General features: G+C 39.3%; 1 protein-coding gene and 4 gene segments (V, D, J or C); 3 read left to right on the forward strand and 2 right to left on the reverse strand.

Moving 5' to 3' along the window:
- Positions 1-14,210, reverse strand: part of LOC122864546 (zinc finger protein OZF-like) — a 66,865-nt gene that overhangs the window by 12,945 nt on the left and 39,710 nt on the right. The window lies entirely within an intron of this gene.
- Positions 446-1,918, reverse strand: LOC122864626. The segment is given in 2 exon segments: positions 446-955; positions 1,859-1,918. A coding segment is annotated over 1 exon segment (267 nt).
- On the forward strand, positions 2,105-2,958 carry LOC122864593. The segment is given in 2 exon segments: positions 2,105-2,493; positions 2,601-2,958. Coding segments are annotated over 2 exon segments (429 nt in total).
- Positions 5,450-9,298, forward strand: LOC122864603. The segment is given in 2 exon segments: positions 5,450-6,121; positions 6,338-9,298. Coding segments are annotated over 2 exon segments (375 nt in total).
- On the forward strand, positions 10,241-10,780 carry LOC122864597. The segment is given in 2 exon segments: positions 10,241-10,294; positions 10,402-10,780. Coding segments are annotated over 2 exon segments (399 nt in total).

Below are 14,210 nucleotides of genomic sequence, written 5' to 3' on the forward strand. Positions count from 1 at the left end.
ATGACAATATTATAGTGCTTACCATTAAAACAATTCAGTAATAAGAGATGATTCGATGAGTGTTCATTAAAGTATTCCTACCATGGGATTTTGTTACAAAGGTTAATTATTACAGACAAATCTGTAATGACTATAGCAGAAAATAGTTTCAGTCATGAAGGCATTCATATAGATTGTGACTAAACATTTTGGCCTTATACTACAACCTTCACTGGTTTGGACTAATCAAACAATAGTGACGAGATTTGTCTGACTGTATAAAGTCTCTTAATATAAAGTATGTATGGCTATACATTATGTAATTTTACTCATTCTTTCTAAAGTCATCATGGAGAAATTACAACATTTTTGTGAGCTCAGTTTTCCTCTGGATTTCATACAGTCAGTGTTACCATTTAAAGAAACTCATTCAGCCACTTTGATATAAAAAAATTAAACCAACTGATTTGATGAAAACCTCTTTATTATCTGGAAACACTGAAATAATATTGAAACATTGCAACAAGCTAGTAAATATTGTTATTGAAACATGTCAAATAAAAGAGAGAGACAGTTGCAGAGTGCAGAGTGAGAGCAGTATCAGAGTTAAACCAGTAGCAGAGTCCCAGTGAGTCAGGTCAGGACTGGGGACACTGGTCTCTCCTCAGCGTCTCTGAGAGCGGAGTCTGGGAGCCCTGGGTGGCCTCACAGGTCACAGAGCCCACCTTCCTCCACTGGTCTGCAGGGAGCCTCAGGGTGCTGCTCCAGCTGTAGTGGCCGTCCTTCTCCAGCACCCCGGGGCTCCTGCTCTCCTCCCAGCTGCTGCTGCTGCTGCTGCTGCTGCTGCCGTCCACCTTCCAGGCCAGACTCCAGTCTGAGGGGAAGCCCTTGTTGGCCATGCACATGAGCGTGGCCTTCCCCTGCTGCAGCTCCTCGCTGGAGGGGGGCAGCACCGTCAGGGTGGGACGGACATCACCTAGGAGACACCAATCAGCTTAGAGGACAGGGACCACACAGCTGTCAATCAAACACCAGCAACTTGGACACTTTTACTGTGTGAGAGTGGATTTTCTCCTTTAAGGAGTTTCTGTCAGATGGTTTTTCTGCTCCACCAGTCACTCACTCACACATTGTTTCACTTCCCTTTAAGAAACCTCTCATGCATAACAGCACAGAAAGAGTCCTCATATGACCTGAAAGACATCAAACTACACTGGAAATAAAAGAACCATATTTTAAACTTTAAAATACAAAAACCCCTTTTTTATATTATTTGAAGAAAACATTGAAATCCAGTTTGAATATCTTTTCAGTCATCTATGATTTCATTCAAAGTCCTGCTACATTTATACAAACATATTTTCTGTCAAAGCTGTCAAAAGTTAATCAGATCCACTGTTAAAGGACATTATCAGCCAAAAATAACCGACGACCAGGTAAACTGTTCATCAGACAGATTTAAAAATACAAATAGCATCAGAGAATTGTCGACATTATTTCAAACTGAGGTTAAAAGACAATTTGAGCCATTTTAGAAGATCAGAGATTTGGCAACATTTTTATCTTCATTCACACTATTCAAAATAATTTTTACTCAACTTCAAAGCAGTTTGAAAAGGAGAATTAAAGTGTTGTTTAATCTTTCCTGCAGTTCAAGCTGTTCACATTTCACAAATTAAATGGAACATTTAAAGAGAAGTTCAGTAAAGCTGCTTTGAGTTCAACTTCATGGTTAAAGAGGAGAAATGAACAATAAGATTGAGTCTTTAAAGTGATTTAGATCAGTCCAGTGGAAATTTATATCTACTACAAATGTTCAGACACAGAAATTAAAACCTAAACTGACGATACGATATTTAATATTCTAGCAGAAACTTACTTCCAACATCCAGTCTGGTTCCTCCACCAAAAGTCAACCACAGTGATACAAACTGATTGAGTTGTCGTACAAAAACCTCTCACTGCAGAGAGACACGGCTCTCTGACTTTGAACACAACAAACTCAACATAAACACTTCCTGTTTTTAAAAGAATTTAATATTTCATATTATATTGATCAAACAGGGACATCATTTTCAGAATGAATCACATTTGAATATATGTTTTTACCTTTATGTAAATGTGAAATTTTAATTATTCTAACGTTAAATTAAACCAAAAAAATCCACTCTTAAAGAAAATGTATCTGCAGTCATCAAAACCAATCCACATGAAAATGATCACTGACACATTATTAATCAATACTCTGGTAAATGTATTGATCCATTGAGAAACAGCATCGTCAGAGTAATCCAAGTCCCTGCTGGAGTCAGTCAGAGCATTTCCATAGAGAGCCACTTTGCATCAGCAGCACCATGCTCCAGTGCTCTGGGAGAGTTTATAGTCCTGAGAGTTGAACACTGGATGACTGACAGCTGTCCTTCATGACAACAGAAGCCACAGAAATCCTCCTCATCAAAAACATGACTTTGCTCTCCGTCCTCATCTGGACTCTCCTCTGCTGCTGCTTCACAGGTAAAGTCCAGAGAATCAAACTCCTCTCCTCTATGAACATCCGTCCCTCTGAAATGAAGCCGACGAAACCACGACGCTGCTTTATGTTTTTGTCTCTGTATCCTCAGAGTCCAGAGGCCAGGTCACAGTGACTCAGCCTGGAGCAGGGCGCTCTGCTCTGGGAGGCTCCGTCTCCATCAGCTGTAGGGTCAACCCAAAAGTTTATGTAGGGTCCTCCAGCGGCAAACACTATTTGCACTGGTACCAACAGAAAGATGGAGAAACTCCTAAACTTCTAATTTCCAGGGCTGATGAGCTGCAGTCTGGAGTTCCAGGTCGTTTTACAGGCAGTGGATCAAACACTGACTTCACTCTGACCATCAGTGGAGTCCAGGCTGAAGATGCAGCAGTTTACTACTGTCAGAGTGAACACAACATCAACAGTCAGTATGTGTTCACACAGTGAAAAAGCGTCGTACAAAAACCTCCCTCAGTCAGACTGAACAGAAACTGAACTGCCTGCTGCAGCTGGAAGCTACTGTAGAGACTGATACAGTTCACTGAGGACACACACACACACACACACACACACACACACACACATGTTTGTTTCACTGACCCCGTGGAGGACAGTCACTGACATAATGCTTTCCCTAGCCCCTTACCCTATCCATAACCTAATAGTAACCTGTACCCTAAAACCAAGTCTTAACCCTCAAAAAGCCGTCTCTACCCACGGGGACCTCAATTTCTGTCCCCACAGTGACCCCATGGGTTAGTGTGTATTCAGGTTAAAGTCCCCACTGGGATATAAAACCAAGAAACACACACATACCAGTTTTCCTCCTGAAGTTCAAACAGTCCACCTTAACAACCTGAAGAGACACAAAACCAAATTCATAACATATGAAACATCAACGTCCACACATCACACTGAAATCTCAGGACACTGAAGCTCCATATCTGCAATGCAACAAATGTTTTCTGTGGCAGAAACACTGACGCTTCATAAACATAATGTATTCTGTGCCACAATCCATACAGTACATGTCACTGAACAAACTGATTGACTAAAGGCAGAAAATTTAATTTAGGTTTGGACACATACAGTAGGTGTCTTCTCAGGTCCAGAATGTTGGACCCAATCTGCATCAAACCTGTGGCAGCATGGTGGCTCAGTGGTTAGTGCTGTCACTGTCAATATCACAGAAGGTCCTGGGTTGGGTTCCCTTGCGGGGCAGGGCCTTTCTCTGTGGAGTTTGCATGTTCTGCACAGTGGCCGCACACTGCTCGTAATACTTAGGATAGGTAAAATGCAGAGAAGGAATTTCACTAGGTGTTGTATGATTGTGTATAGCAGTAATTCCCAACCAGGGGTACTTGCAGTGTTGTGCATTAATGCGTTCATTGAACGTGCTCACGCACTGTGCTTTATGGCACCCGGCATACCGGTGATTTGGGTCACAGAATCTGATGGGTCATAGAGTTTTGGAACAACACATCGAGCTGAAGCATCTGACCAGTCTTGGGAAATATCTGCGAGTGAATGATGATCCCAAGAAATCATTAACGAAGGGTAAGACCACGAGCCAACAGCTCAAGTCAAACTCAGCATTTTGTAAAGGAATAAAAGGGAAGAAATTAATGTGAACTGGTTAATTTTAATCTGTGTGAACTGAGCTTTGAGTGAGCTGTTATGAAGTGTGACCTTGCACAACACTGGGTACTTGTACCCCAGGGGGTAATTCTGCAGTTTCCAGGGGGTACGTGGAAAGATTGCGAAGTAGCTCAACTAATTTGAAAAAACAGAGAGTAAGAGTAAGACAGTAAGAGTGCGTGAAATCTAGTTAGCAAGCGAGCACAGAAGTCTAAACAGGCAGCTGAAAGTAATGGATAAACGGTTGGAACATCCAGCTTCACTCTAAGTGGTAGAATGATGGCCGACCAAACCAACCTTAACAGTGACACTTCAATTGTATGAAATTTTTTTTAAATAATGTCCACTTATATATAATCAATAGTGTTATATTGTGTATATATAGTGTTATATTTGGTCAATGATAGGTGGGAATCGATGAAGTGGTACGTGAGTTCAACTGACAGAGCTGTGGGGGGACCTTAGACCAAAAAGGTTGGAAACCACTGGTGTGTGTGACCATAAACCTGATGTGATTTGACCTACCTGAACTTGACATGCATAAATTACTGCCTGAAAAAGAGAGATCCAATCTGAAGGGGGCCCGAGCACAGCCAGACCCGACCCAAATAGTCGAATGATTGGACATGGTGGGATTTGTTGGGTCTCTGTAATTAACATTATAAAGAGTATGGTCTAGACCTGCTCTGTAGGAAAAGCACAATGAGATAACTTCAGTTATGAATAGGCGCTATATAAATAAAAATGAATTTAATTTAATTGAATAGACCCTAATAGAGAGATAACACCAGCACCTGCAGCAGCATGATGAGCTATCAATTAACAAGCAGCTGTGGTCAAAAAGAGCAGCAATACTTTAGACTAATAATGATGTCCTGAGTCAGAGAAACTCCATCCATCCATTTTCTACCGCTTGGTCCCGTTAGGGGTCGCGGGTGACTGGAGCCTATCCCAGTGACTTTGGGCCTTAGGCAGGGTACACCCTGGACAGTGGCCAACTCGTCGCAGGGCTTCAGAGAAACTCATTTCTAAAATATTATATTTTTATATGCTTCAAAGACTAATTTATATAAATAATGAAAATGCTGTTTTCACCTCCTGGACCAGCAGATACATTTCTTTGCCAAACCAAATCAAAGTAATAGTGATTAATAATCAATTTTTACTGTTTTCCTAGAATACTTTGTCCTGCTGTGATTATGACGTACTGCACAGCTGTTTATCATCTACACATAACAATTAATTCCATGTCTCCTACTATTAACCAACCACAGCATGGAAAGTCTTAACAGCAGAGGACCCAGGATGGAACCTGGGGGGATGCCAAGCTTATAATTGACAGTAGCTGATGAATGTTGACCAAGTGAGACAACATCATGTCTGCTTGACAGATAAGGACTGAACCAGTTTAATACTGTGACACAGAAGGCAACAAGTCTCTGCAGTAGATGTAGACGTTTACTGTAACTTACTCTACTAATGACAGCAATTAAATACTAAATATATATTTAATATTTTCTTATAATCCATATTTAATCTCAGGTCTTTTACAACATTAATCATGTTTGGTCTGTATTGTCTTTATTTACCTAATGCTGTTTTCATGCTGCCCTCTTGGCCAGATCTCTCTTGAAAAACAATTTATCACAATAAGACGTTTACATGATTTTGTAAATGTTAAAGGAAAGCTTACTTAAAAAGCTGAATTTGTAAATACTACACAGCATCCTGAGTTTCTGTTAATCAACATGAGGATGATTCAAACAGCCAGCTGTCCCAGCACTGAGGAGGAAACACCATGATATGTTGAGGACAGCTACAGTTCACTGACTCTGTGTGTTTGCATATCTGTCCTGCCTCTCTGCTCCCAGCCGTTAAGAGGCCAGTGTTGATCAGTGGCTGTCCAGGCCTTTCAGAGCCACTGACACGCCGGCAGCACAATGATGATGTCACTTAATCTACTGCTGGCCACCCTGGGGCTCCTTGTTCAGGGTGAGACTCTCTTCTGAAAACTTTGCTTCAGGATGCAACCAGGTTCACCACAATGATGTTCTGCTGTGATGGAGAAACACTGAGACGAGCAGCATTAACCTTCTTCCGTCTATTCTCCATGTTAAAGAAATGAGACTCTTCTGTTTGGATGCTGATCATCGTTCTCCAAGCTGGATTTGTCTCAATAACCCTTCTCCTCTTTTTCATGTTTTCCAGGTTCATCAGGACAAATCGTCGTGACTCAGTCTCCTGGATCTCAGTCTGTTGTTCCAGGACAGACTGTCTCTCTCAGATGTAAAACCAGTACAAGTGTTTATAGTGATGGTGTCAGCTACCTCCACTGGTACCTTCAGAAACCTGGAGAAGCTCCTAAACTCCTGATTTATCGAGCTACAGCCCGTCCGTCTGGAGTTCCAGGTCGTTTTAGTGGAAGTGGAAATGGACCGAGTGACTTCACTCTGACCATCAGTGGAGTTCAGGCTGAAGATTCAGGAGTTTACTACTGTCAGCAGGGTTACAGCAGCCCGTTCACACAGTGATACAACGTCGTACAAAAACCTCCCTCAGCTGGAGAGGAACTGATCTGACTCAACAGCTGCACTGAAACTAAAACATTAGAAGCTTTTCTGAAAGAAAACTCATGATTGTGTTAAAAAGTTATATTTTTATTGTGGAAATATTTTTCATAGAATTCAGCAGAGTATTTTATTATTACTGACTAACAGTGTTTGAGACATTATCACACTGTTACAGTTTACTCAAACACGGTTTTACAGCAAAGTTTCAATCAGGAAAAAAATGTTTCAACAAGGAATTGTAACACAAAACTCTGAATCATTTGTTCTGGAGAAAATGTTTGATCTTTGACTGATTTGTTGAGGCGACCTCTTTTTTCAAACTCACTGAGAATACTGAATTAGTCAAGAAGGAACCAGAATTTAACACAAGTAAGCAGAGAATTCAAACTGAAGGATAAATAGGTTAATTAGCTATTTAACACATTCAAGAAATGCATACAAACAACAAAACAACACTTTAAAACAGTAATGTTCTCTTTAGACCCAAAACATTTTACACTATTGATGAAGCAGAGATATACACTCAGTGTCCACTTTATTAGGTACACCTGTAAAGCCTAATGCAATCCAATAGAAGCTTTCTGTCATAGTCTACTTCAGTTTCAAGTTATTTATTGTCAAATACACAACAATTACAGTGAAGCAGTCATTGGCAATTGTCTTTTTTAATTAATATTTTTAGTTCTCAGACTCCCTCCAAGAATGATTAACGAAAATCATGCAAGTAAAAAAGAATCGAAAACATAAAATTGTGCATAAGTAAAAATATACGAATATAATATGTTATATATATTATATATAATATAATACGATTAAATAAAATATAATACTGTGGTAGGCAGGTGTACAGTAATGATAAAATGAATGAACTGTAATGTATGGGTAGATAAAAACAAGATTTTAGACAGGCAGTGCATTATATATATATATATATATACATATACATATATATATATACTGTGACGGTTGCACAGGTAGTATAAATAAATATACATATATACAGGACAAAGCTGAATGAAAGAGTGGAGAAACATCTCAAAGCAGATGCTTCGGTGCTCCAGGGCTCACTGATCTGTTTGGCAAAGTCCACACCTGTGGAAGGTTTTTGACCAACGTGTAAGACAACGCTCTCCACCACCATCTCCATAAGACCAAATGATATAATATAAACTTTCATCTTCAGATCTGTGTAGTGACGTCTGTGACTGTCTCTGATGCTGTATGTCCTTTAGTTTGTGTTTCCCTCTACCTGCTGTACTCAGGTCTGTCTGATCTCAGTCAGATGACCTGATTAATAAAGGTTGTATATATAACTGAGGGAACATCTTGTGGAGAAGGTGTTCATCCCTCCAGTAGAGCTCCACAGACTGTACACAGCCCTGAAGCTGGTCTGGAGGCTCGTGGTGGCCTGACTCCATACTAACACACTTTATGCTGCCTTTTCCTGTCAGTTGTCACTCATCGTTATATATACTATATTTACTGTGTGTGTGTGTGTGTATATATATATATATATATATATATATATAATATGTATGTATGTATGTATGTATGTATGTGTGTATGTAATATGTAAATCAGTAAAAATTAAATTCTTTCCTTTTGTCATCTCTTTTATTTTTTCTTTGCGGTTGAACTCTTCAGCAGAAGCAGTGTGCAAATATTTCCAGGGTTAAATATGAAGATCACACTCTTTTTGTGTTTTTCTATGCTGATGATATACTGCTTTATATTTCAGATGTTTAAAATATTTCTCATACTTACTTTTTTTAAGGATAATTCCTATTCTTTGGATACACCCAAAACAATTACAATATTATAGTCCTTACCATTAAAACAATTCATTATTAAGAGATGATTCGATGAGTGTTCATTAAAGTGTTCCCACCACAGGATTTTGTTCCAAAGGTTTATTATTACAGACAAATCTGTAATGACTATAGCAGAAAATAGTTTCAGTCATGAAGACATTCATATCGATTATGATAAAAAAAATTGGCCTTATACTACAACCATCACTGGTTTGGACTAATCAAATAATAGTGATGGCATCACCTAGGAGACACCAATCAGCTTAGAGGACAGGGAACACACAGCTGTCAATCAAACACAAGCAACTTGGACACCTTTACTGTGTGAGAGTGGATTGTCTCCTTTAAGGAGTTTCTGTCAGATGGTTTTTCTGCTCCACCAGTCACTCACTCACACATTGTTTCACTTCCCTTTAAGAAACCTCTCATGCATATCAGCACAGAAAGAGTCCTCATATGACCTGAAAGACATCAAACTACACTGGAAATAAAAGAACCATATTTCAAACTTTAAAATACAAAAACACCTTTTTTTTATATTATTTGAAGAAAACATCGAAATCCAGTTTGAATATATTTTCAGTCATCTATGATTTCATTCAAAGTCCTGCTACATTTATACAAACATATTTACTGTCAAAGCTGTCAAAAGGGCAAAAGTTAATCAGATCCACTGTTAAAGGACATTATCAGCCATAAATAACTGACGACCAGGTAAACTGTTCATCAGACAGATTTAAAAATACAAATAGCATCAGAGAATTGTCGACATTATTTCAAACTGAGGTTAAAAGACAATTTGAGCCATTTGAGAAGATCAGAGATTTGGCAACATTTTTGTCTTCATTCACGCTATTCAAAATAATTTTTACTCAACTTCAAAGCAGTTTGAAAAGGAGAATTAAAGTGTTGTTTAATCTTTCCTACAGTTCAAGCTGTTCACATTTCACAAATTAAATGGAACATTTAAAGAGAAGTTCAGTAAAGCTGCTTTGAGTTCAACTTCATGGTTAAAGAGGAGAAATGAACAATAAGATTGAGTCTTTAAAGTGATTTAGATCAGTCCAGTGGAAATTTATATCTACTACAAATGTTGAGACACAGAAATTAAAACCTAAACTGATGATACGATATTTGATATTTGAACAGAAACTTACTTCCAACATCCAGTCTGGTTCCTCCACCAAAAGTCCTCCACAGTGATACAAACTGATTGAGTCGTCGTACAAAAACCTCTCACTGCAGAGAGACACGGCTCTCTGACTTTGAACACAACAAACTCAACATAAACACTTCCTGTTTTTAAAAGAATTAATTATTTCATATTATACTGATCAAACAGGGACATCATTTTCAGAATTAATCACATTTTGAATATGTTTTTACCTTTATGTAAATGTGAAATTTTAATTATTATCCTAAACCAAAAACATGACAATCGTAATAAAAATGTATCTGCAGTCATCAAAACCAATCCACATGAAAATGATCACTGACACATTATTAATCAATACTCTGGTAAATGTATTGATCCACTGAGAAACAGCATCGTCAGAGTAATCCAAGTCCCTGCTGGAGTCAGTCAGAGCATTTCCATAGAGAGCCACTTTGCATCAGCAGCACCATGCTCCAGTGCTCTGGGAGAGTTTATAGTCCTGAGAGTTGAACACTGGATGACTGACAGCTGTCCTTCATGACAACAGAAGCCACAGAAATCCTCCTCATCAAAAACATGACTTTGCCCTCCGTCCTCATCTGGACTCTCCTCTGCTGCTGCTTCACAGGTAAAGTCCAGAGAATCAAATTCCTCTCGTCTATGAACATCCGTCCCTCTGAAATGAAGCTGACGAAACCACAACGCTGCTTTATGTTTTTGTCTCTGTATCCTCAGAGTCCAGAGGCCAGGTCACAGTGACTCAGCCTGGAGCAGTGCACTCTGCTCTGGGAGGCTCCGTCTCCATCAGCTGTAGGGTCAACCCAGAAGTTTATGTATCATCATACAGCGGCATATACTGGTACCAACATTTGCACTGGTACCAACAGAGAGATGGAGAAGCTCCTAAACTTCTTATTGCCACGGCTAATGAGCTGCAGTCTGGAGTTCCAGGTCGTTTTACAGGCAGTGGATCAAACACTGACTTCACTCTGACCATCAGTGGAGTCCAGGCTGAAGATGCAGCAGTTTACTACTGTCAGAGTTATCACGAAATCAACAGTCAGGATGTGTTCACACAGTGAAAAAGCGTCGTACAAAAACCTCCCTCAGTCAGACTGAACAGAAACAGAACTGCCTGCTGCAGCTGGAAGCTACTGCAGAGACTGATACAGTTCACTGAGGACACACACACACACACACACACACACACACACACACACACACACACACACACATGTTTATTTCACTGACCCCATGGAGGACAGTCACTGACATAATGCTTTACCTAGCCCCTTACCCTAACCATAACCTAATAGTAACCTGTACCCTAAAACCAAGTCTTGACCCTCAAAAAGCCGTCTCTACCCACGCGGACCTCAATTTCTGTCCCCACAGTGACCCCATGGGTTAGTGTGCATTCAGGTTAAAGTCCCCACTGGGATATAAAACCAAGAAACACACACATACCAGTTTTCCTCCTGAACTTCAAACAGTCCACCTTAACAAGCTGAAGAGACACAAACCAGATTCACAACATATGAAACATCAACGTCCACACATCACACTGAAATCTCAGGACACTGAAGCTCCATATCTGCAATGCAACAAATGTTTTCTGTGGCAGAAACACTGACGCTTCATAAACATAATGTATTCTGTGCCACAATCCATACAGTACATGTCACTGAACAAAATGATTGACTAAAGGCAGAAAATTAAATTTAGGTGTGGACACATACAGTAGGTGTCTTCTCAGGTCCAGAATGTTGGACACAATCTGCATCAAACCTGTGGCAGCATGGTGGCTCAGTGGTTATTGTTGTCACTGTCAACATCACAGCAAGAAGGTCCACGAACCAACAGCTGCAAAGTTCCTCCACCCAAATTAAACTCAGCATTTTGTAAAGGAAATAAAGGGAAGAAATGAATGTAAACTGGTTCATTTTCTGGTTCTGTGAACTTAGTTCAAAATTCAAAAATGTGAACTATGAATGTGAACTAGTTCATTTTAATCTGTGTGAACTGAGCGTTGAGCGTGCTCTTATGAAGTGTGACCTTGCACAACACTGGGTACTTGTACCCCAGGGGGTACTTCTGCAGTTACCAGGGGGTACGTGGAAAGATTGCGAAGTGGCTCAACTAATTTGAAAAAACAGAAATTATGATTTGATTAAAATAATTTATTCACATATTAAGGCAGCTGTAACACCTGAACACTACTGTACCTGTAGCAATTATGTAAGAGTGCATGAAAACTAGTTAGCAAGCGAGCACAGAAGTCTAAACAGGTTCACTCTAAGTGGTAGAATGATGGCTGACCAAACCAACCTTAACAGTGACACATCAATTGTATGAAAAAAATATTGTAATAATATCCACTTATATATAATCAATAGTGTTATACATTTGGTACATGATAGGTGGGAATCGATGAAGTGGTACGTGAGTTCAACTGACAGAGCTGTGGGGGAATGATTGCACATGGTGGGATTTGTTGGGTCTCTGTAATTAATATTATAAAGAGTACGATCTAGACCTGCTCTATAGGAAAAGCGCAATGAGATAACTTCTGTTATGAATAGGCGCTATATAAATAAAATTGAATTGAATTGAATTGAATAGACCCTAATAGAGAGATAACACCAGCACCGGCAGCAGCATGAGCTATCAATTAACAAGCAGCTGTGGTCAAAAAGAGCAGCAATACTTTAGACTAATAATAATGTCCTGAGTCAGAGAAACTCATTTCTAAAATATTATATTTTTATATGCTTCAAAGACTAGCATTTTTATAATTTATATAGATAATGAAAATCCTGTTTTCACCTCCTGGACCAGCAGATAGACAGAAGATAGGTTTCTGTACCAAACCAAATCAAAGTAATAGTGATTAATAGACAATTTTTAAATAAAGGTTACTGATTTCCTAGAATACTTCCTCCTGCTGTGATTATAACGTACTGCACAGCTGTTTATCATCTACACATAACAAGTAATTCCATGTCTCCTACTATTAACCAACCACAGCATGGAAAGTCTTAACAGCAGAGGACCCAGGATGGAGCCTGGGGGGACGCTAACATTATAATTGACCGTAGCTAATGAATGTTGACCAAGTGAGACAACATCATGTCTGCCTGACAGATAAGGACTGAACCAGTTAAACACTGTGACACAGAAGTCAACATGTCTCTGCAGTCGATGTAGACGTTTACTGTAACTTTCTCTACTAATGACAGCAATTAAATACTAACGCTTCTGAAAACTTTGCTTCAGGATGCAACCAGGTTCACCACAATGATGTTCTGCTGTGATGGAGAGACACTGAGACGAGCAGCATTTACCTTCTTCCATCTATTCTCCATGTTAAAGAAATGAGACTCTTCTGTTTGGATGCTGATCATCTTTCTCCAAGCTGGATTTGTCTCAATAACCCTTCTCCTCTTTTTCATGTTTTCCAGGTTCATCAGGACAAATCGTCGTAACTCAGTCTCCTGGAACTCAGTCTGTTGTTCCAGGACAGACTGTCTCTCTCAGATGTAAAACCAGTACGAGTGTTCATAGTTATGGTTACAGCTGGCTGAGCTGGTACCTTCAGAAACCTGGAGAAGCTCCTAAACTCCTGATTTATGAAGCTACAAACCGTCACTCTGGAGTTCCAGGTCGTTTTAGTGGAAGTGGATCTGGGACTGACTTCACTCTGACCATCAGTGGAGTTCAGGCTGAAGATTCAGGAGTTTACTACTGTCAGCAGAGTAGCAGCTTCCCGTTCACACAGTGATACAACGTCGTACAAAAACCTCCCTCAGCTGGAGAGGAACTGATCTGACTCAACAGCTGCACTGAAACTAAAACATTAGAAGCTTCTCTAAAAGAAAACTCATGATTGTCTTAAAAAGTTATATTTTTATTGTGGAAATATTTTTCATAGAATTCAGCAGAGTATTTTATTATTACTGACTACCAGTGTTTGAGACATTATCACACTGTTACAGTTTACTCAAACACGGTTTTACAGCAAAGTTTCAATCAGGAAAAAAATGGTTCAACAAGGAATTGTAACACAAAACTCTGAATCATTTGTTCTGGAGAAAATGTTTAATCATTGACTGATTTGTTGAGGTGACCTGTTATTTCAGACTCACTGAGAATACTGAATTAGTCAAGAAGGAACCAGAATTTAACACAAGTAAGCAGAGAATTCAAACTGATGAGACTATTTGAGCTCAAGGTTCCCTCTCCACATACCTGATGCTTTTTTTCAAGCTTTATGGAACAAAATCGCCCAAATGAAACAAATAATTAACAAGACATCATGAAATATACAGTGGTGTGAAAAAGTGTTTGCCCCCTTCCTGATTTCTTATTTTTTTGCATGTTTGTCACACTTAAATGTTTCAGATCATCAAACAAATTGAAATATTAGTCAAAGATAACACAAGTAAACACAAAATGCACTTTTTAAAAAAAGGTTGTTATTATTAAGGGAAAACAAAATCCAAACCTACATGGCCCTGTGTGAAAAAGTGATTGCCCCCTAAACC

Source organism: Siniperca chuatsi, linkage group LG17 (assembly GCF_020085105.1).
Source record: "Siniperca chuatsi isolate FFG_IHB_CAS linkage group LG17, ASM2008510v1, whole genome shotgun sequence".
Taxonomy (NCBI): domain Eukaryota; kingdom Metazoa; phylum Chordata; class Actinopteri; order Centrarchiformes; family Sinipercidae; genus Siniperca; species Siniperca chuatsi.